General features: G+C 42.8%; 2 protein-coding genes across 7 annotated transcripts in view; one reads left to right on the top strand and one right to left on the bottom strand.

The window, feature by feature from the left end:
- Nucleotides 1-2,009: 2,009 nt before the first annotated feature.
- grxcr1a (glutaredoxin and cysteine rich domain containing 1 a) lies at nucleotides 2,010-7,919 on the bottom strand. The gene is made up of 4 exons (XM_042075198.1): nucleotides 7,512-7,919; nucleotides 5,008-5,247; nucleotides 4,860-4,925; nucleotides 2,010-2,663 (listed from the first exon to the last, which is right to left on the bottom strand). The coding sequence occupies exons 1-4, from the start codon at nucleotides 7,917-7,919 to the stop codon at nucleotides 2,484-2,486; spliced, it is 894 nt and encodes a 297-aa protein (XP_041931132.1). The 3' UTR covers nucleotides 2,010-2,483.
- Nucleotides 7,920-13,106: 5,187 nt separating this feature from the next.
- Nucleotides 13,107-24,765, top strand: part of atp8a1 (ATPase phospholipid transporting 8A1) — a 141,478-nt gene continuing 129,819 nt past the window's right edge. For all 6 annotated transcript variants that reach the window (XM_042075160.1, XM_042075163.1, XM_042075162.1 and 3 more), the window contains exon 1: nucleotides 13,107-13,420. In XM_042075160.1, the coding sequence (XP_041931094.1) occupies nucleotides 13,372-13,420 (49 nt within the window). In that variant the 5' untranslated portion in view covers nucleotides 13,107-13,371. The remainder of the gene's footprint in view (nucleotides 13,421-24,765) is intronic.

Raw genomic sequence — 24,765 nt, forward strand, 5'->3', positions numbered from 1 at the left:
AGTCTAACCTAGAATTTCAAAATCCCCCGTTTGACTAACAAATGGGGTGCTGTGCGTTTCGTATTATAAACGAAGAGCCTGCTTTTGACATTTGGCAAACACAAATTCTGCGGCGGAATAATGAAGGTAAGATATCTTAAAACGGCGATGAGCTGTTTTTGAGGTTCCATCGGATCGACCCCAAAGGGATTACTCGATGTTCAGTAAAACGGGAAGGAATCATCCATAGATGCCAGAAATGTATCGGGGAACCCTTCACCAAATGATGGTCAGTGTGCGTTTCAGTATGGCTTAGGAAGAGTGAAGATAGGTGATCCAGGGGACTACAATCCTAGGCTGTCAGATTTTACACCATTGCGTTTTGTTCTGTAGCCTAATTGTAGGACAGAATGTTCGGTAGAAATATCTAGGATTTCTCGTGGGGAGATTTATCTGCCCACACAATTTTTCATTTTCCTTTTGATTCTTGAACAGCTATCTTATACAATATCTTGACCGATCTAATTAATTTGACTTGGGTCTTGGAATGCATCAGCCAACTGATGGTCTAATATATATATATATATATATATATATATATATTTTTTTTTTAGTGTAATGGTAGGATAATTGGTAGCGCCTAACATTTATGGAGGTGATGCTGCAGCCCATCAAATTGTTAATTGACCTTCTGTCAGATAATTTTGTTTTTATTACAGAGTATAAAAGTAATAGATATCCATGTGTTTACACATAATATATCAGACTAACGTTGACACCTGATATTCGTGTGAACATGACTACGGTGTGTATTTTTTCCCCTCCTCCCTCTCCCCATCTCCCAATTTCTCGTCTCTTTCTCTCTCTCTCTCTCTCTCTCTCTCTCTCTCTATTTAGCTGTCCAGTGGGGGCGCTATTGACTGTCATTTGACTGACACTGTCCATCACAAAAGATTTTTATTTAGCGTATCTATCGAACAGTTTTTTGTTATTGTAGCCTACTGTGGTTTTGTTTACCTGGTATGGTTACTTATAGGCGTCGTCGACTTGAATGTGAATTTTGCCGATGGCCTTTCTTTAGGAAGACTGAAAGGGTAGCTAAGACAAATATTACCGCCTTGAACACTGCTCTCTGCTTTTAGCCTCTTTACAATGCTGCCTTGTGGAATCCAGATCAAGCAGCATTGTACAGGGCTATGATAGCGCAGAGCTCCTCTTCACCCTCAAGATGTCTCCAACATGGTTCCAATTGCTTACTATCATATTTCTCGGAATTATGCATTAACACTCACAACCATTGACTTAACCTGTGCATCTAAATAAAATATTTTCACAGTTGGAAATTTGAACTAATTTGTGTGTAAAAACCTACCCTGTCATCTACTTCTGCGTTTTCCTCATCTCCTCTGTCTCTCTCTTTAGCTGTCACTAGTCTTTCCCTCTCTGTGCTCATCATTCCACCTTTCTCCTGATCTGGTTGGGCATGTTCCCCCTCAGCACTGGGTGCTCCTGCTTAAGGGTTAATTTCCTGTTGAAAAGGATAACTCCCTTTGCCTATATAGGCTGGGAATATCTCCTTGTCATAAGCATGGGGTTCAGGGAAACACCCTGACACAACACTTTTTAGTGGTGTTAATTTAAAAAAAAAAAAGTCAACTGAAGTAAACCTGAAAGGCTGGGCTGCTTTCTGATGCAGTTTGAAGTGTCAGTGGATTGCCGTTGCTGCCTCTGTTGAAGTCTCAGATGTTTCAGTAAAAAGGGAAGCTGGGGCTGCTATGTAGCTACTACAGCAGAGTGATCCCTATACCCTACTACTCCCCATGGCCTGAATAATTCAATGTAAACCCACAGTAAAAGTTTGTGGGTGGCTGATTAATTATGAAACACTGTCAGCGTCCAGTCGGCTGGCTGGATCGCTGTGTCCTCAGGTCACAGTATACGCAATTAAGTTCCAAAAACCTGATGGTCAGTTGTCCAAAATACAGAGACCTTTAAATAAAGCAATGAAAGTTCACTACTGAATCTACAGTGCTCCGACAGTGCTATACATTCAAAGTCTGCTATGAAAAGGGCCTATAAAGGTCACACAATAGAATTATTCTATTCAGCAGGAATACAAATGGCTATGGGAAGAGCCTGCAGAAGACATTAAGGAATTTCATGAAGGTGACATTGTTCTTACTAACAGTCATATCATCTGACTTAGTTGAGGACAAATGCTTATAAAACAACTTTCATGCTGTTACACAGGAAGCTTCAGTATAGACCTCATACTGACAATGTTGGCACAACTACCAATTGTAATGCAAAATAGAAAGAGAATTGGCCTCAACATTTCAAAGTTAGTGTCTTCAAATGTATTACAAAATGGATGCCAATAGGCCTAGACAAAGATGGGTGGCTCATCACAAAAATAAAAAAACATGTCCTCTGTCAACTGAGCCTGGCCCCTTCCTTCCGAGTTAGTTCGTCCAAGTCTGTGCGAAGGTCAGACCAGCAGGAAGTCAGAGTGAGCAGATTGAACAGGGCTGCAGTCCATTCTCGTTGCACGCCGTGCACTTGAGGGCCTTGAAGTTGTCTGTGAAGCAGTTGCGGAAGATGGACATCTTGCTGCCATGGCACATTGGGCACGGGACGAAGGCGAAGCCCCCGCAAGCCTGGCACGTGTGTGGGTGCTGCACCCGCTGTGGAGGAGACAGAGTGCACGGGCATGACGCCCATGGGTGACTAACTGATCGCTCGTGTGCAGGTCATGAATAAAACATCTCAACTGTTAGCACCTGCATTGAGAACTATGGCACCGCGCATGTTATAATTGAGTAGTTCACACCTCACATCCAAGAACTGTCCAAGTGTGTTGTTACTCCATTGACAGGGTAAAAATAACAACATCTCTACTAGCCTATGCAAAGAGATTGCACCATCTGTGATATCTCCAGTTCCTTCAGTTAAAGTCATTCCTGTCTGAAATGATCCATGCAGATTTCCTGCACTATAGAATCAATATCTGAGCCTTTTATTATTTATGGCCATTTATTGATGCCTATTCATAATTGATGACAGTTCACTGATCTATAATTCATATGACATGGCTGCTATTTACACTCTCCACTAGATGTATTTGGGTGGTATGAAAACTCGGCAAAAATGCCCAAAGTGAAGTCAAATCTATCTCAGCAGTTCTGCAAGGATTGGTTTTTCTTGTTAGATTTTAGTAGCCTTCATCAAAATAAAGTGAACTTGGGCCACTTCATAGAGTAGACTTATAGGGCCAGGTTCCTGGAAATGGATTAAGCCTAGTCCTAGACTAAAAGCTCTTTTTCAGTTAGATGCTTCATTGATGTTCTCTTTTAGTGTAGGACAGTGCTCTATCCATATCCAGGAACCTGGCCCATGACACCACGATACATCAAGCCATCAACACTAACTGTAACAACACTAACTCTAACAACAACACTGACTCTTCTTCTGTGATTTCTCTTTGGTGGACTGATTCACTCAATGCTCTTCAAGACTTTTGTTCTAACAATAGTGTTGGGATCTTCAAAAAGAGTCGCATGACATGAATCTGTCTACCTGGTATAGCTAATTAATTCTCCTTACAGAGCAGCGATTTGTATGTTTATGAATATTGTTATTATTCTGTGAGATTTAGTCTGTTACCAATATTTTCTTTTAAGGCTATATGCCTTTACTTTAAATTGTTGATAGTAATGTTAATGTAGTGTTTATTGATGTCATTGTACTGTAAGTCACTTTGGAGAAAAGTGTCTGCTAAGAACTATAAACATTAACGTCAAGCAAAGCAACTTCTCATATATCTAACATGCCACTTGATAATGGCTGTGTTCTCATGGAGGTGGAGGTGGTCTGCCCTGTGTCTTGTATTGAGTGAGTCATTCAGAATATTTGTACCTTTTTAAATGAACCTAAATGTTGACTGTCCCTTTTGCTATAGAGTATAGCCTATAGCCTGTGTAGACCAGAACAGGATCAGAATTAAACATTTTTTTGTGACAGTCATAAGAATTCTGCAGGCTTGTTTGACATACAGACACAATGCAACATTGCGTGACTGTTTGTTATTGTTCAATATGAGTCATTTAGCCTCCCGTCAAAAGTGATGTCATTTGTTTTCTTGCACTACGCTGAGGTCACTGAGAAGTTGGCATTATGGGGTCATCACAACATCCCTCTCAGTGGCTCAGGATGCTTGTGGTGTCCCTGAAGATTGTGCCACCACATCAGTACCAACCAAGATCATGGCCTCACATGTAAACCTGAAGATTGTGCCACCACATCAGTACCAACCAAGATCATGGCCTCACATGTACAGTAAACCTCCACATGTGCTGAATGTCTCCTGCCTGCTAATGATTAAATGCAATGGGCGCAAGGATACCACTAAGCATTTACATCAAAGAGTGCTACATATGTGTTTTGTGTAGCATCTGTATATATTTGATACGAAATGCTTTTATTTTTGCAAAAGGATTGTGTTGTTTTAACCATCTGTACTTTTGGGTGCTTGTGAGTGTGCTTGTGAGTTGTCTCTGTTTCCTCTTATTCTTTTTTAGCCTTAACCTGCCAGTGACTGCAGATGAAAACAGCTACAACTGGTACATTTGCATGGCTAATTTAAATTAGCATGTTAATTAATGTACACTGTTCCTTTTAGAGAAATAAACATAAACATAAACTTGATTAATTTAAGGCCAGTTTTCCGTACATGGATTAAGCCCAGTTGTAGACTAAAAGAAAAATCCAGTGATTATCTCATTGAATAAAAGCTTTTAGTCTAAGACTAGGCTTCCATCCATCTAATACTAATCCATCCATTTATGGAAAACTGGCAAAAAGTGTGTGTGATGTGTTTGTACCTCAATTTTAGTCAGAAGATCCTGAAGTTCCCCTGATTCATTCATGGCCAATATTTTCTCAGCCCCCTAAAAAAATGATAAGAAACCAGAAAGGTTCAGAGAGAATTCAAATTCAATCCATCAAACATCAAAGATTTGGACAACGTACCCCGAGGTATTGTCCATCAATGAAGACCACAGGAAGGGATGGTGGCTCTCCCACACGCTTACACCTCTCCTCCAGCTCTTTCCCATAGTCACTGTCCAAAGCAATGTTTTTGTCCATGAATTTGACCCTGTGGTTCTGGAAGATTTTCCGCACAAGCTCACAGCGCTCAAAGGTTGTCCTGACAACACGGAAGCTGGTGGTGTAGATGATAATCCGCCCAAATTCCACTGTCATGTCAGGCTAAACAATGGACACAGAAAAGACAATTCATCTCTTGATCAAGTGACCATTCCGGATGTATTTTTTAGTAATACGATGATGTAAGACAAGAAAGGCCAGTGGGCACTTCTTCCTTGTGGGTGTGCGGTACTGCCTGTAAATGACCATTTGTAATTGTTATTCTTTGTAACAGTGCCAGCTTTTAAATTGGACTACACGCCTCCAGCAGAGCTCTCTCTGAACACAATGCACATAAAGCCCAAAGAATATCTTAGCACAACAGGCACTGAATTAAATCATCACAATGAAAATGGCTCTCTTTTCTACACTCTTAGTCAGAGTAAAGAGAAAAGATACGGTAGAGTATATTTGATTTATATATATTTATAGGCCTACACAAACCCATACACACAGTTATATCACAGAAACTTTGGACATTCATTAGGCTATTTATTGAATTGATATTGTTGTTTATTATGTACAGAGCCCTAGAGGGGTCATTGCAAGGTATTTTTTGGTATATATCCAAAAAGCGTGGGCTCATTTTACTAAATTGTGCACTCATTTTAATTGTTGTAAATTGAGCGCACAATGTAATAAAACATGCGCACAATTTACTAAATCGTGCACACGTTTTACTAAATTGCACAATTTAGTAAAATGAGTGCACTATTTAGTAAAACGTGCGCACTATATGTGCACTAAATGTGCACGTTTTACTAAATCGTGTGCACGTTTTACTAAATTTAGTAATATGAGCGCACGTTCTCTCGATACACAAAAATATCTTGCAATGACACCTCCTGGGCTCCGTAATTATGTAGTCTGACCAACATTTTAAATTGTTCCTTGTTAAATTTAAATATTATATTATTTTGTGTTTGTATGTCACTTTGGACAAAAGCGTCTGCCAAATTCCATAACCATAACCATCTCCTGAACTTCAAGCAAATATCCAAATGAATATTCACTCATTTGGCAGCAAACTGGCACACAGAAAGCAGGTAACCACCAGCTCCGCAAGTTTACCGCTGAGAACCAGAACCGGAGTCACTAGAAAGTAGAAGTCACGATGAGAATTAATTAACCTGATTATCAGGCCTGAAACACTTTAAGAAATGCATCATGAATCTTTAATTATACAGTGACCTTGTCCTCTTTAAAGGCTCATTTGTCCTGGGTGAGCCTGCGCAAGGAGGAGACAATCCCTGTAACCAATCACCAACTCAAGCCATTATGAAAGGGAGAGATCGTTCACTACAAAAGCTGTAATCTCAAAGAGAAGGGAGATGGAGACAGATATGCCCCCCTACTATATTGTTCTCCCTGGAGTCTCTGGAGATTGGGTGATGACTTAGAGAGAAAAAGAATACCCCAACGTTCACCTTATGCTAAGGCACATTGTAAACCCAAACAGCCAAACTAACTCGAAATAATGATTTAACAACATTAAAATCATCTAACTTAATTATAGGTGTTTTCGACAGTTTTAATATGTTTTTGCTAATGCTAGTTACACTAAAATGTCAATATAATTTGGGAAATGTGTCTTTAGGTTGTCCTTAGACATGGTTTATGGTTTATTCTCACCATGGGTTATAATATGAAAACTCACCGTCAACCTAAACAAAATATTTAACTTAACACAACTCAGAGTGTAAGTCATTCTGAGGAATTTACTCCTATGATCCTTTGCTAAAAGCATAAAAAATAATCAAATATAGTTGTCAGGGTATGCATTTGACAGTAGGCCTGTTGGCTGCTCTAAAATACGGATGCAATGGTGGACATGGAGTATGGTCAGGGCAACCACTATGGAGAAGTCCACTGACAAAACTTGACTAAGTCTTTATGTGACATTGTTTACTTCGTCAAGTAGCACTGATTAGTACACCTGTACATGTTACACAGGTTAGGCTTTATTGCCCAACTGTGTTGTACATCTATGTCTGTTGATGGCATTTCATATACTGTCTGCTGTCCGTTCTGCAGTTGTGAGAAATACAAGATATGATTGCCAAATTAACTTAAATTAACTGATATTATTGACTTCATTGTATTAAGTCACTTTAAATCTACATACTGGTACTCAAATCAAAATTCGTTTTAGTTTAACTTGATTGTGTAAATAAATGATAAATGTTAAGGTAATTAGTTTCCTCAAATGTTTTGAGTTAGTCTGACAGTTCGGATTTACATTGCAAGTTGACAAACCAGGTAGAATATAGATTTCAGCTATTTGACAAGGGTGGTTTCTGAGGATAGTGAGTGGTTCAGCAACTTACCCCGCTGACTTTGGTAAGGTTATTAAAGAGCATTTGACCAGCGCTGACTTTGTGTTTAACACCCCGAACGGTCCCGTTTTTACTGAGGATGTTGACCCGTTTGGTGGTGAACGTGCGATCCTTGGCCCCGCCAGTGATCATGAGCAGGTCGTCTGGCTCACTCTCGCTGTCGTCCAGCTCCGAGCCCAGGTGGCCGAACAGGTGCCCGTTCATGGCCTCACCACTGGTCGAGGGGGTGCTGGCCCGGTCCAGGTCCGTGCTGCTGGTGCAATCGGAGTCGAGTGAGTCCGAGGGCCCCTCGTCCTTGAACATCTCTTTGAGGACCCGGCCGCTGTGGCCCGACGCCACCCGAAACCTCACCCGCTTCTGCGGCTTCTCCTCCCCCGCGGTCAGCATCGTGCCCTCCATTGGAACACACAGGACGAGTTACATGGTCCAGCTTTGCCTTGCTGTACCTTGCTGTTAACCCCTCGCTCTCAAATTAGGCAGAACATGTCATTCTCTCTTAGAGCCCCATGCCCCCCTTCAGAAACGTGTGTGTGTTCTAGTAGGCAACACAGTTCTGAGAACGACTAAGAGCAACTAGAAGCCTCTCTGCCAGTCACCCAAGCGGTTAATAATGTATGCTCGTCTACCATGGTTACTGAGAAAGCCAACCAAGAGGAAACTGATAGTCCTCTTGAATAATTCATAACATTTCACAAAGTTTTTTTCACTCTCTACACTACAGCTTTGGGGTAGACTTCTGTTCACCTATTTTTTTTCTGTGTGTAATTGAAGTGAAACAGATAAAGGAAACAGGCCCACATTGTCTTCCGCTGGGACATTATGCAGAATGTTTAATTTTGTTTGTGGATCTAAGAGATGCATTTGCATCCTTTCACATCAAATTGGGGTCCCATCCCAGACTCAAATTGGGACAAACGGAGAGTTCCTCTGCAACACGGAAAGCACTTAAACACTTCTGCTTAAAACAGAAACTCACAAGTGAGGCCCTCAAGACCATTCACGTAGCACTAGATGGGAAATTCATATGCCTTTAAAGTGGTCATAATGGTAAGAGACATGAAGCCAAACAAGGCCTTAAATAGCATTACTGCCAAGTGCACACACACCGACCTAAAAGCAAACGAGCATAAACAAACACATGGCAAATGGTTGTGGAGGGGCATATCCACTGGTTTACATTTCCCTTCCCTTTGCATTGTGGGAAGGCTGAGCAGCCGGTACTGTTGAGACTGGGGCTTAGGGCATCTGTTCACTGGGACGGCAGAAACAGAGCAGGGAACACCGGCGCTGTATTGTGTATCTGCTGTGCCACTTTGATACGTCCGCTGCAGAGACGTTACACCTTGTCATTGTCGCAAGTGATGAAAATGGCTCTACAGAAACACAATACTTTTACAACAGCTGTGACTGTGTGTGGACCGTGTTTATAAGCAGGTTGTTTGTGAGCCTGAGAACATGAATGTCTTTTTTTCCCCACGAGATGACACTTTGCCAGCACTATTAGATACATTTTCATGACTGAGTGGATTACATACAGTACAATATAAATAGTGGGACATAGACGTGTTTGTTAAAAAATCACAAATGTTGACTTTATTAATTGTGTATGACTGTAGAGTGAACACCTGACTCTCGTATGTTAACTTCCTCCAGTGTCGGGCCATATCAGCTGCAGTTGCCCCACATAACTGCATTATCTGATTGCAGCAGTTATCAGTGGATACCAGGCACCCTTAACTTGATTGTCACAGTTTAGCAATGACATAGGCTATATTTGACTGCTCTGTTTTAGTGGCAGACATACTGGAAGAGCAAGGTGCTAACAGCAGCAAGATCCAGGGTTTGATTCCTATAGGGAACACAATGTATGGATGAAAATGTATATTGTTACTGATGAAATGAGTAAGGAAAAAGCAGTCAAGAAACGGCAGCACCATGTCCTTGTAATTAATCATTAAAGATAGTGGAAAAAACCTGGATACTTCCATCTTTAGGCAGATTTATCTTTAGGCATAATTTATCTTCCTATGAAAATGTAAGTTATGTGAGCAGACGCACATAGAGATGGATGGATGGGCCCAATTACATACTGTACCCTCCAGACCTCTATTGTGGTGCATGCAGGGGTATATAAATGTATCTCCTATTTGGCCTTTCACATCCCCAGCTATATTGTACATGTATTATTACACCGCAGCCACTGAAATGTGCTGAGTGTTGCTCTTTAATCCAGGTGTCAGGTTACCATCCGTGTGTCCTGTGCATGACTCACTGTCATACTGAAACCACCACATGACCCATTGTGTTAGTGAACTTGGCTGGGCAAGTGAGCTAATACCAAAGGATAGCTGTATATGTTTCTCTATCTACACACTGAGTTCATGTCTTGTTTGCCTATGAGAGTGACTATTGTGACTATAGGTAAATGGTAAATGGATTTGTGGAATTCTGAGGTATTCTAACTGTATTCTGATGTGTTTCTTATTTACTCCTGTATTATTATACTATATTATATTGTACACCACCTTGTTTTGAGCAAAAATCGAACAGATTACATTTATATAGTGCTTATATAATGCATATGCATATGAATAAATAGTGTATTATGTGTTCATAAAGCTGTAATTGTGTTCACTTGTTTTGTCATTGTTTTTGCTATGATATTCAATCAATAATATTAACATTTAACCCTGTTATTTAAAAAATAGGATATAACTAAATAGTATTGAACAATACAGAACAATGAGAAAACTGCTCTATTGACTGTCGAAAATAACGATTGCATAAATTAAGGAAAAGTTGTGCTCTGCAAAGTCCATCTATCAAGAAACATTTGTATAAACTTCTATACCGCTGTTTCAAATGTTTTGCAAACATTTTTATTTTTCAGGAAAGTGATTGCCCAAGTGAATTACACACCAGCTAATTAGTCCTGCATGCATATTAAATGATTAGTATTCAAAATTATACATAACTGATCACAAACATGAAATTATTATGTGAAATCAGGATGTTTAAAGTTTGTATACTAATTAATTGTGCAGCCAAGGCCTTTAGTCATTAAGAACAAAAGAAATGGTTCACAGATAGATTTCCTTTACAGATAATCCAAATCGAGTTTCATCTTAAAGCATGTATAACGCAGCCTTTGGGAGAATGTATGACGCTCCTATTAAGTGCAGACAATTTCAACTGTGTACACATTCCCTCCCTTGTGGGTATTCAAGGACACCAGGAGCACATAGGAGGTTTGCTGTTCCACTAGAGGGCAGACTACAAATGGAGGATCCCGATCAGCGTCACATTCCAAGGAGTTGAGGATGAGGAGCCAGATGGACGAAAACCGCTAGACTGTCGTCATCAGCCCACTAGAGATGAGGCTAACCAAACAGAGTTTAAAATGGTGTAAATAGTAGTGACTTGGGAAAGAGGGGTTGGGGGTTGAAAAAGATGCATTCTTGCTACATCTGACCATTGTGTTGGCTCAGGTCAGTTGTTCATAAACTCTTAACCTCAGTCATGTGAATTGGCATCAAACATAAATTTAGTGGGACAAAAAATGCTTGTCAAAAAATCTGTGACAATAAAAGGCAGCGACTCATCATGCTTCTGTTGTTAAATTAAATCCATGTGACAAGAAGAGCAATTGGCATGGATGTCTCATGATGACTTATGACTCATAATTGTCTACTCATATTATGTCTTTCACAACCAATTAAAATGTTGTTTCTCAATTATACTGCTATTGCTCTCATAGTAGATAGAGAAATGGTTGTTTTTTATGTCCCAGGAGTGAATTGGACAACATATGCATATCATTTATCAGGACTGATTTACATTCTATTCTTAGCAGGCGTATAGGCAAATAATGCAGCACATTCATATATTTGGCTGATAGGCTTATGGCTGGAAGAGCCATCATTTTTAAACAGTGTCAAAAATCTGTGCTTTTTGGGCAACAGTGCTGTGATTGAAGAGAGAAGAAAAAAATCAATGCAGTGCGGTCTGCTACCAGGCTCTCTTTCTCATTTTGCCTGCACCCATAGCCTAGGATATGCAATACAATGTAACATAATTTCACAGGTACGTGCTTGCAAATAAGTCACATGAATGCAGTGATGTTGACAACAAATATGTAAAGTTTGAGTGTTTAGGCTATCTCTGTGTCAGTTTCAGATGTATTTGTTCTGTGATTCTGAAATTGTGTGTGTGTGTGTGTGTTTGTGTGTGTGTGTGTTGGGGGGGTCGGGGGGCTATAGAATCTGAATGGTTGAATCATTATTTAGAGACTGATATGCGCCCAAACATAAAACCACAGCATACATAATCAGGGAGGCAGGCTTCTTCTCGTTGTTGCTAGGCAACCTCAGGAGCCATAGACCCAAATCCCTGTGGTGGCGTACTGATGCTGAATTAGGTGGAGGAGAGAAAGAGAAAGAAAATCTTGGGAAATGATCCATCCATTTTGGCCTTACTGAGTGGCTTTTTCAAGCAATTCATGTTCAACATTTAGAATCATGTTTGCATGGGTTGTTTGCTCAGGGTATGCTGGTCAGCTACTTTGAATGCAGTCAAAGCCTTTCGTCATATATTCTAATAATAAATAGATAAATAAATAAGTAACTGATTATACGGCATGATATGAGGCCTACCTTTTAATATTTAATCTGTTTATGCCAGAGATGCAATGTGTGCAGGATGTCAGCCAACAGGGAGGCAGAAAATTACTAAGTATAGTTGCTTTTGTTCACTGGAAAATCTGACATAATACAAATTGGCAACAAACTAGAGGTGTGGTTAGCAGTTTCTGTTGAAAAATGAAAATTATGAAATAATGGCATAAAGTGCTTCCCAATGTCTGGTCTGAAGAATGCAGAGACAAAAGCAAATATTGTGTTATGATTGTGTCTCTAATTCATTTTTATTTATTTCCCCCATAGGCTACTGTAAATGTGTCCCTTCAATCTGCAATAGAATAAACATCTATGCTAAAACAAATCTGTAGAATTTACAGATTTTATAGTAGCCTAGCCTACAGTCTGGTGTTAAGAAACTGGCCTACTCATTCATCCTGGCAAGATAATGAACTTGAACAGCAACAGTTTGAATGGGCTCAAATCAAGTTATGGCAGCAATGGGCGTTTCACTGCGCAACACTATCTGACATTTTAACATCGGGAAACATTGACTGATAATCATGCCATATTGGTTAACTAAGTAGAAAATGACATAGTCGTGACTATGAGAGGCCTGTCACTGCTCCCCCCTCACCATTTCCCTTCATACACAATGAACTGCAGCAGGGAATCTCCACTGGAGCTTTACATCTGCCAATTGAATAAGGGGGCTTCGTTAACCACTTCTTTTTAAACCTTCGTAACAAAATGAATGTAAAACTACTTACATTAGATGAGAATATTTTTGAATAATAACTCATAGGATGTAATCTTGTATATTGCTGTCAAAGGTAGCAAATGCATTCTAGATCGATGACTTTACCACTACCACCCCCCGAAGTCATGCAATGGAATAGCCCAAATTGAGAAGCGGCACCACTCTCTCTTCTCTCAGTTTGTCAGGCTCTTATCGATCCTTGCAAGTGTGCGCCCATGCTTTTCATATAGGGTAAACATACAGACCCCGTTAAACAGGACTGGACTTTTTAAATGTAAGACACGATGCACATTTGTTGAGATTAAATGTGTTTGCCCGAGACACGCACCAATACTCAATGTTGACGAAGACTGGCTCTGAAATTCCTAGACGGGAAAATAAGAGACACAGAGCAAAGAGCGCAAGCCGCGTTTGACAGGTGCCATCGTTCGGCTCTGTGGGCTACGGTGTTGGGGAGATGCCGCCTGTTCAAAGAAATGTGTCCGACCTCCGGTCCCGCGTGGAAGGTAATGCAATGTGCTGTTTATTTCTCAGTCACAGTAATGCTCGTGTTCTCACTCACTCCAGTGTGTTAGTTAAGGCAGTTTTTTAACTCGTCATTCACCGTATAGCGCCCTATATTGTCTATGTTATTGTGAGGAGCAAGGATTAACGTTAGCTGCTGTTAGCGGAGACAATGTGCTGGTTTGTGTATGGTTTGGTTAGCTAAAAAGAGTTAACATTAGCTAGTAAGTTAGAGTTATTGGTCCTCGAACACATTGAGAATGACGTTAAGTATGTCGTATTTTCGTGTCAGCATATCAGGTTAGTAAATTGTATGTCACACTTTTGTCGACCCAGGTTAACGTTACCATTAGTGTTGACAGTCAAGCCAATTCTATATCGTGTCGGTTAAAAGTTTTTTTTTTGAGCTCATGTGATGAGTTAATATTAAGATATCGTTTCGTTATGGACCTGGCCAGCTAACCTTAAACTCTCGGTGGATTGACTACTGCTCAGTCGTTAGCTGTATTTTAGTGAAATTTAGAGTTCAAGCGATAGGGAGATAGTGGTATGTGTAATCTAAATAAGCATAAGGGCACGGCAGCAAGATGACAGTTTTATTCGGACAAAGCTGTGCTAGCTTTCCAGCTAGCCAATCCAAGTTAGCTAAATTGTTATTCTTGTCAGAATGTTATTCTGACAGTTGGCGCCGTGCCTTTCGTGTAGGGAGGCAATGGAGGAATGCAAATTGAGTGTTTGAAACACTTTAATATAACTTCAAACTGCGACCACATAAGATGTGATCAAGTGTCATTAGTTGTAAGAAAACATTTACTTCACTTTTACAAACAAACGTAATACATGACCAGCAGTACTACTTTGCATGTGTTGCACAACCATTGACAATCTGTTGAAGTGAGAGTTGATGATTTATGTTGGTGTTTTGGCTTGACATCTCAAGTGAAGTGTGTTGAGCAAGGGCGCAGGGAGTTTGCAGTTGCTTCATCACTGCAATCAGAAAAGGACATCACTTCATCAGAAAAGGACCACCCATGTCCATAAATCCAATCTAATGCTGGGTAGCAGCGGTAATACGTCTCCTCCTCCTTATTTAGTTCGCATTCGTTTTGTTTTTTTGTTGCTGCTGGCACAGAGGCTGGTCAGTGATGGCTGCTCTACACAGGTTGTCTGCAGCCGTCCCTGATCATTTTAAGCCATGTCTGTGATGATGGATGGTGTGTCTGTGAAAGCCCAGTATTTATTTGGTCGAATGTGTAGGCTATAGCACTAAATGTGTAAAACAGTGATGCACATTTGATGGACAATAATGAGTAAGTCAAAAGGTGTGCCCAGGGGCTCAGTTACACCGACCAGGACTTGTCCAGCCTCATCCAAATGCCCAGCCTCATTCTGCTGTCATGAACTGAAAAGCATTGTGAAATATGTGGCAGAATTACCCCTGCAACACGCCCTGCAGATTGCCTAGAGTTTACGCTCTGTGTGCATAGTGTACTTTCACAGTTACCAGTGTCTTGGGTGGTATCCATCCTAGTTGTCTAGGATGTTTACAAAAATCGCCTAGATGCCTGCTTTCAGTGCACTATGAGCAGAAGTCTGCTTTCAGTGCACTATGAACTGCATGGTATCAGGTTTCCCCCACAATGAAAAAGGGAAGGTATAAATTGGATCCCCCTGCAACAGCAGGGGCTAGACAAAGTGATCAATCGTTATTCCCTTGCCATTAATAAGAACCAAACAAGAGCATACATGCATAGGCCCATATATTGCATATGTTAGGCTTGCGAAATGAATAATTGAACGAAGCCATAGATTGAACAGAGAAATTGTGTTGACCAGAGCTGCAGTCACGGTCATCAGAGCTCCATCAATAATGCAGCACGTCATGCCATCACCCCAACCACTGGCTGCGACCCCAGCTCATTTCATTTTTTCCCCCACTCTTACCAAAAGAGCAAGCGTTTCATTTTCCACAGGGTTATAGCTGAGGCTATACCCACCTCTACCTACTTGGGAGGAAAAAAGTATCCAATTTGTCTGCACCAGCACTTCTGAGAACAGTGGAATCAATAACCCTTCCTTGTTTGTCCGACAGTCCTGCATGTGACCTATCTTGAGCTGAGAGAGAGAGAGAGAGAGAGAGAGAGAGAGAGAGAGAGAGAGAGAGAGAGAGAGAGAGAGAGAGAGAGAGAGAGAGAGAGAGAGAGAGAGAGAGAGAGAGACAGAGAGAGAGACAGAGAGAGAGAGACACACAGAGAGAGAGAGAGAAACACAGAGAGAGAGAGAGACACAGAGAGAGAAAGAGACAGAAACAGAGATGCCTTTTTCTTTTTTTCCTTACTTGTGGACTGGGGCTAGTTAGGCCTCTGCCAAGGATGTGCCAATCTGCCAATGTTTTGCTGCAGTTTGTATGTAAACTGCTTTTGTATTACGCAAAAAGCTACTGTCTGCCCAGTATCCATTGTAGGCCTAGTGCACTATGTAGCAGATTTCTCATGACTGCAGCATGACGGCTGTAGAGTGTTTTCTACGAATACAACAGGCATCTGTAAGGAAAACCTGAGGCTGTTCAAAGAACCGCTTGTTGATTGTTTTACCCTCTCCTCCTACCAGGAAGTTACATCAATATTTTGCAGCGGTCTAAATTGGTTCAAACTCAATGTGTGGAGCGGCAGTCCCTCTTTTGTAGAGGATGACCAAGTGAAAGCAAGCATTAATAGCCTACAATTCTGCTTCATTTCAAAGAGTCTGCTCTCTCTGTTTAGCATTCCTCTCTTGCCTGTGTTAGTGGCAGACATATGCACCTTAAACATCTGGGATAACTGGGACAGGGATGTAGCCTGTGTTACCCTTGGGTCAGTGAACAGCTTGCTGTCACAGGTGCTGCACAGCTCAACTGTGGAAACCCACCTGGCCCAAGCTCCAGACTCCAGCAGCCACCACCACACAGTCATTCAGGCACTGACCAGTGCACACTGTGTGTGTGTGTGTGTGTGTGTCTCTTTGTGTGTGTCTCTTTGTGTGTGTCTCTTTGTGTGTGTCTCTGTGTGTGTGTCTCTGTGTGTGTGTCTCTGTGTGTGTGTCTCTGTGTGTGTGTATCTCTCTGTGTGTGTGTGTGTGTGTGTGTGTGTGTGTGTGTGTGTGTGTGTTTGTGTCTGTCTGTGTCGGTACATGTATACATGCACATGCATCCTATTGCATAGGTCGCTGCTGCCGTGACAACTATAAATATAGTGGTGGGTGCAAACTTAACATGTGGTCACAGACCAAACTTAACTCAAAGGAACTCACAGCTAACACTCATAGCTAACACTGGGTTTCCTGAGAGCTGCCTCTACCCCACCCGACCACCCCACTCAGCTCTCGTCTCCCCAGCTTGGCTACTCTCTGTGTTGAGGTCTCCTTCTGCCATTTTCCACTCTGCAGTGCATCCTGAGCCTGCAGCAGATCTCCTTTTTCATTTCTCACCTCTCACTTCTCCTAGTCTCAGTGGACTCCCAGCATTCAGCAGTTCAGGTGGACATGCAGTATTGTTAGTATCAAATAGTCCTGTGGAGCTTGAGCATACAAAGGCACATTATGTGGATTCACATAATATACCTGTAGGCTACTGTACAGTAGATTGTGGATTGCTTAGTAATTCACATCATTCAGATGGTAAATCACATGCTAAGAAAAAAAGTGGAACTGAAGCACTCAAGTACTGTACTGTACTGACCTGCACCTTCCTTCCTCACTGGACGGTTATGTGACATCAGAGCTTTTGAGAACCTGCTGTGTTATGAGTACTAGTCTGCTGAAAGGTATCATCTCTAACACCAAGTTACAAGTAGCTGCACTCTTACTGTACGTACACACCGCCGCCGACTTGAGCTTCCAAAGAGTCAGGAAGTCATTAATTTTCAATGGAAGCCGGCTTCTCTCAGCTGCCAGAAGCGGCAAATCCGTCGGCGTCGCGTTTTGGGCGTCTTGAGCGACTTGAGCTTCAAGCAGAAAGTTGAAAGTCAGTCAACATTATGATAATGAGCTATGACGCGGTTCAGCGACCAACGACCAGCAACCAATCGAATAGAATAAAGTATTAAGATAGAACATGATGGAACGTAAAATGCTGTCACGCCAAAGCGTCCAAAGCTTCCCTGTACTTTTTTGACAAGCGTCCTTGACAGGGCGACCAGAGCTTCTTTGGAAGCTCAAGTCGGCGGTGGTGTGTACGTACAGTTACACACATATGTTGCCTAGATCTAAATCACCCAGTGTATAAAGATCAGCCTATTGATGTTTGGTGTAGTCATAATTCTTGATTACATGGCTCCTTTGTGCAGTTAATTTTATTTCCCTTTTTTGCAAGTCAACAAACGCTTCCCTTTTAAGTAACCTTTCAACTGCCTGAAACTTGAGAGCATTTTCAAACCAACCACCAAAACACCAGGTTGACAGTATCCTTGTAACAGTAAGAGCATTTCAGTAAAAGTCATACAGTTTCACAGAGCATCACTTTGATGCAGGAATACTGTTTAAGCAGAATAGGCTACATGGCGGTTTTCCCACTTAAAAAATAAATTAATAAATAAAACAGTCCCTGTAATCACATAATGACACAGAAAACAGCTGGATACCGGCTGAATCGTTGGTGTTAAGTCATCAGTGGCCATGGCCGTTGGCGAGGATTTAAAAAGGGGGTGGGGAAAGCAAAACTAACAACAACAAAAACAGAAAGGTCTGAAATCTCTGCCCTGGCTGATTAGTGAGCGGGTTAAGTGGGTGAGCGAGTGATTCGTGACGCCGTGCGGGAGCTGGAGCCGGGGCCACACGTGCCGGGAGGTAGTCGATCACGATCATGTCACAGCGGGATTGCAAGGTCAGGTCAGGGGGCTGCGGCCGGCATCCGGGGCAGAAAGCAACACCAGCAATGGTAAAGAAGCCCAAAACCCACTGGTGCCAGTTACACACACACACACACACACACACACACACACACACACACAATCCGAACATCCGTCTGAACACACACTCACAGACACACACTAACACTCTCTTACAGACACACACACACACACACACACACACACACACACACACACACACACACACACACACACCCCTCCCTCCAGTCCCACAGTGCCTCTCTCGTGCTACGACCCTTTTTTTGTCTGATAGCGCAACTGTACTCTTTGCGTGACTCAAACGCTAACGCCGGAGGGACGCATTGCACAACCGCTGTGCAATTTCTCACACGGCGAGTTGTTTTATTATTTTATTTTTTCTAATCACCATCCGGTGTTGCATGGTACCTTTTTGGATATTCCCCGAGGACACATTTGCACTGTGACGTCTGCTGTGAAAAGCTGCCTGTGTATGTTTTGAGCATTTTGTTGGTGTGAATCCGCTGACATGTCGTGTCCAGTGAGTGAGTGAGGGAGTGAGTGGGGAGCCAGACATCTGTTCTGTTCTAGACAGCCCTGCGCTCTCTCACTCTGCTCCTCTCATTAGCAGCGCCCCTCTCACCTTTGCTGCTACCACTCTTTCTCTCCGTCCAGCAGCCACTCTCATGCTCCCTCTCTTCTCTGCTCTCTGTCTCTTGCTCATGTTCCCCCTCTTCTTTTGCTCATTTTCTATTTTGGTCTCTTGTTTTTTTTTTGAGCTTATTCTGTCTCTCCCTCTCCCTCTCCCTCTCTCTCTCTTTCCAATTCCCATTTTCTCTCTCTCTCTCTTTCCAACTCCTATTTTCTGTCTCTCTCAGTGAAGTGTCACATCAGTCACAAGGCCACCTGAGATCTGCCTTTGTCAAGTGTCAGCCTCTCACATCCTCTCAGCAGTGAGAGAAATTCTCAACAGGGAGTCATTTTAATGGACAGCTTTTTAATCTTAGAGGTCGTTTTGTTCTGTCAAGTCTTTAATCTCATGTTCTGAATTTGTAGTTGTTTTCATACCCAACTGCTTTGCGTATATTATGTACTGTATATGTTTGTTTAAAAACTGTATAAAATAACAGTTTAAAATACAGTGATTATGACTAACCTTTGGTCTGATGAATGGATACATAATTACTCAAGAACTGACATTCTCTCTCTCTCTGTGTGTGTGTGTGTGTGTGCGTGTGTGTGTGTGTGTGTGTACACATGCATGTGGGCACAACATGCCACGCAGCATGGTGGTATGAATATGGTATAGTAGTGCAGCATGCATTAACCACACTGCCTCTCACGCAGTTGCCCTGGCTGGCCCCATCTTACTGTACATTATATATGCACTACTAGCTCTCTCTGTGAATGGCCTGTATTATGCTCAAGGTTTCATTCTATAATTAGGCTGAATCTGATTCATATATTCACGCTCTGCTTGTGCGCTCGCTGTATAGACTACACTCGGTCTGTTTTCAATGAACAGTGACATGTGAAAAAGGGGGGAAGGATGTGTAACCTTTGTCGGTTGCCATGACAACAGCGCCAGAGAAGCTTGTGAAGTGAAGACTCGAGACAAGATGCGATAAGACAAGGCACCCTTTATGGGACGGCCAATCAGATCTATTGTGTCTGGGCAGAGGGGCGGCAAGATATTTGTTAAGGGATCCTCTAACGATTCTGAGGATGTATTTAGCGATTGTAAATAGGGCGGATTCATGATCACTTATGAGAACACTTTGTCCACTGATGCAATGATTGCATGGCTTAGGCTTTTTTTGTGAGTTGTGTTCTGCATCACTATAAATCTTGCACTCAACTCTTCCACCTATTGCAACTGTACTGTAGGATGTTTAAAGTGTTTCAATGTGAAAAAAGGAAGACATACACTGCTAGTAATCATGCCATTTGGGCTGGGTTTTTGGGGGAAAGATTCAGTCTATTTGATTCTGTTTGTTAGTGCAAAGTGCACCATGCATCCTCATTGATGTGAGTAAACAAGGTATTTGTTTGGAGGGGACTTTTCAACAGGAGTAAGTCACCTTATCACCTTTTCAGCATTACCTGCATTAATGTTACCAGTGTAAGATTAATAGCACAACATGTGCTAAAATGAAGACAATATCGATGATTTTCATAGAAACTGACTCTTGGATCCTCCTTTCTCTGTGCTTAAGAGCCATCTCTTGCTTAAGAGCCATCCCCCCCCCCCCCTCTCTCTTATCCTTCCCTTCCATAGACTCATCACATCTTCGCCTTAATCTCATGAAGCCACCCACCATTGACAGTCCATCCAGCCTTTCTTGTTCCTGTCCACTACTGGCCAAAGCCTATTCTAGTTCAGTCCAGTTCCTGGAGGCTTGGGGAAGTGTATGTGTGTGTGTGTGTGTGGGGGGGGGGGGTGCCTTTCATTTTTCTATTACTGGTAACCCTGTGTGGTTAAACTTTGCCATCGGCTACTCTGTATCAGTCCCACAGCGCCGCGATATCCATAATCACAGACCAGTCTAAGCCTCCGGTAGGTTTTTTTTTTCTGAGGGAGACTTAAAGCCCTCCGAGGGCCTGTGTGCAGTCATGAATATATAGATCAGGCCCTTCACTGCTGAAATATTAATTTGCAGTATAAATGAATCATGCACATGTGCAGAGCTTCTCTTTTTTCCATTTTATTTATTATAATTTCAGCCCTGAACGTACAGGACAAACTGGTTTAGCTGTTTGCACTTTGGGAGGGTGTTGACCTGAGCCCAAGCCTCTGAGGAGATTATGGGTCAAACCACAGCACGTTGGGTCATCCAAGAGAGGGCCAACACAATACAAGCAAGGCCTGTCCATTTAGCCTGCAGCTATCAGCAAGGCTACACCTCTGGTTGTGCCTCTCTATGTAGAAGAACAGTCTGACAACAATCAACCAAAATGGGTCCTTGTTGCACCTTCTGTTTTTTCAGTTGTATCTTCCGTTTTGTCTGTTTTTTTATCTTGCTTTTTTTTTTTTTTCCCATTGATAGATCTATAGATAGATAGATAGATAGATAGATAGATACTTTATTGATCCCCAAGGGGGAAATTCAAGAAACCTTTGAATATTGTGTATCAAGTGAGCTCTGTCACAAATTGGAGTTCCATTTATTTACATTATAGTGAATATGTGTGGTTAACTCCGCTATGCTATTTTGAGGAAATTTCATTTGAGGGTTATTGCATGATCAATAGTCTCATCTCGCTCCCCTCCCCCTCTGCCCCTGGGCCTCCCCAACCCCTGGTTTATATTGAGCAGCTGGGTCTTGTTGAGTCCTCTGACTCCACTGGGACTGCAGGCCTCCTGTGTGAAGCGGCATCATCGACCTGCTCGAATACCTTACAGCTTCATTAGCACATTCTACCCGCCTCCCTTATCTCCTCTCCTCTCATCTTCTCTCCTCTCCTCTTCTCCTCCTTCTCTCCTCTCCTCCTTTCTCTCTTCTCTCCTCTTCCCTCCTCTCCTCCTCTCTCCAGTCCTCTCCTTAAATACCTTCTCATTTCCTTCCCCCCTTCTCCATGCCCCCCCCCCCCCCCAGCAGCTGGATATAGCCCCGCATGTGTTGATTACGGACACCTCTCTCCTGTCGCCTCCTTTTGGCTCGGTGACATTTGGAAGACATTGTGTTTCCATGTTCTCATTCAGGTCAACTTGGGGTTTCAGATTACAGCAATCAAGGCTGCAGAGGCTGGTTTTTACTGGAAACCCCATCAAAGGTATGAGCACTGTGGTCAAGGCCCTCCCTCTGATGGTCTGATCTCTGAGGCCACTCTCTGATAACCACTAAATTAATTTGCTCGAAGCTGTTGCAGTTTACTGGTTCTTCTAAAGCATTTCTGAGGTCAGTCTTACGGTAGTTATTCTTGGAAGTATGTGGCCATCATCATGATCACCCTTTCTTCTGTGTGTGTGGCTTGGATTGTCACTTAGTGCCCCACTGTTTAGTTCCTCCACCAACCCAAGCTTAAACTACTAACCCAAACAACCTATCCTTGAATTTTCGCTTTCACAAGGCCTGTTAAAGACGCCTTTAATATATGCTGCCCGAGTCTCCCCTGCTGTGGAAGTGTTTGGCCCCGCAGGTGAGATTTATGTGATGACCCCTGATTTAGGGTCTCCGCAAGTGTACTTTTAGCGATCGCTCTGCCCCCACATGCTGCTCCCCGACCTGTCGGCTTCTTGACTCACGGCTATATTTCTTCTGCGGCCCCTGCTCCGTGTTCTCGGATGTCGAGACCGGTCCCGCTCTTTACGGCCGTCTTTATTGTGTCTGTCACACTGCCATTGCACCCGCTCTGTCTTCGCTGTGTTGACAGTGGTGCTGTAATGATCTTTCAAGTAAGAGCCCACCCTTTCTGCATTGGTGTATATCTGGTCATTAGCTTTACTGCTGGCTTAAGTAGTTGTGGTCAGCCCAACTTTGTTTATTCAAAGTCCATTTATTCATCTCTCATTCTGAAAAAGTAAAATATTCTTGAACGCAAAGCGGCTACTCTGAAATCTTTGGTTGGTTGTGCGGTTCAGTCTATAGCAGGTCATGGAAATTTACGTCTGTTTTTTTGTCAGGGAAAGTCAGGGAAAAGTCATGGAATTTTACGTCTGACTTGAATGGGAACCCTGAGTACTTCAGTTGCCATTTATGGTTTTTATCTAATCATCTTTCATGGCGGACGAACAGCAGCAAAGGTTGCATACCAGTCATCAAAGGGTTTGTTTTCACTTTCGCTGTTGATTGGGGCAAAGATGAAAGCTTCTGTAGGTTGTGGTTGCGTTGCGGAGGCGGCAAACATGACTCGTGTGCCTACCCATGTGCCTGGCTTACTTTTTTTTTGTGAATACAGCAGAGCACCTCTGATTGAAGCTCACATCCACATCCCAACTGCTATGTTTTTGGCTTTCAAACACTTATGCAACATAGCCTACATCTTCTCCTCTCAGCTCAACAGCTTTTGACCCAGCTTTGCGCAAGAAGACATGCCATGTAAGTATTATGGGAATCGAACAAGTTGATGATGTCTGAGAACTCCGTCCTTTGGACAATTCTCTTCCCCAGAGAAGTAAAAGGGAATGTCCCTTGTCATTGGTTGGTGGTGCTGGGCCAACTCCTGCCGGGCACCTCCTTCTGGCACTGCTGGCCCTCCACACACCCTCCCCTGTGCCATTGTCCTGCCTGCTTGTCTGTTGGCTGACACAGACAGTAATCCGCACATCTGGCTCATGGCCAAACTCATTAAACCACTCGGCCGCCATTGATCTCTCCTCCAGGGGCCTTCCTTGGAGAGGAATCTGCCTGTCCTCCTGCTTCCTCCCTCCCTCTCACTCACTCCGTCTCTCTCTCTTTCTCTTCATTTCTCTCTCTATTTTGGTCACGGCTTGTCTCTTTTGGTCTTTCTCCTTTTCCCTCTCTTTTCCCATACTTAGTTTCCCCCTCTCTCTCTCTCTCTCTTCTGTCTCTCCTCTTCCTCTTCCTCTCTCCATTCCTGGAGTTCCATGCAGCTCATCTTTGCCCTCTGCTCCTCTGCTATTCTCAGCTTTCCTGCTTGTTGCCTGATTCCTCGCTGACCTCTGGGCAAGGATACGGGCTAGGCAGGGGGTAGAGGGGTTACACATACAAGCACCGCGACGGCTGGCTTCAAAATGAAAGTAGCCGGAAATAGAATTTGTTGTTTTGTTTCTCCGCAGCCAACACACCCAACCCATCCCACATCTCAACACATCCCACACTTGCCAAGCCCCTCCTTCGAACCGTGTCCTTGTTTCTCTCCCAGCATCTACCCCCCACCCAGCCACCACCAAACCCCACACACCCATCCACCCAACCCCCACCGCCCCCCCCCCAGTGTCTGGCTGAGGGAGGTGTCAGCCAGTCTCTGGCTGCCGCTAATGAAATTAGCACAGCTCCGATTAAAACAGGTTTCCACAGGGGACCATTGACAGCAGTGGCCCTTCAGTGCGGTGGAATGTGTGTCAGCCTATAACTAGTCTGTCGCTATCTGCCAATCGTGGCTGCATGCAGAGAAGAAAGAGGACACACGAATGTATGTAGCAAGAGAATAAAATCCGTAAAAACCCACTAAAAGCCTTCCTTTGTCCCTCAGCGAGGGGTTGAGGGGGGGGTGGGGGTAACTATTTTAATAATGGACATTTTCCCCTGAATCCCCTGCTCTCAATCAACCAAGGCCTTTTAGAATTGGGCTGTACAAATTGTAGATGGGGATGGTGGATATGATTGGCATATGATACCTCCACCCAGCAAAAACAAACAGGCCAGTGATACATTCATATTTACAATTATATTTTTATACATTACATACATGCATTAGTTCTGTGGTGGGGTGAGTGCTTCTTCTTGGCCACTGTTGCTGTGGCTGTCCCTGCCACTCAGTGTTACACAAGGGAATGTCTGGTGACAGAGTCCAAGTGGATG

Source organism: Alosa sapidissima, chromosome 20 (assembly GCF_018492685.1).
Source record: "Alosa sapidissima isolate fAloSap1 chromosome 20, fAloSap1.pri, whole genome shotgun sequence".
In the NCBI taxonomy this organism is placed as follows: domain Eukaryota; kingdom Metazoa; phylum Chordata; class Actinopteri; order Clupeiformes; family Clupeidae; genus Alosa; species Alosa sapidissima.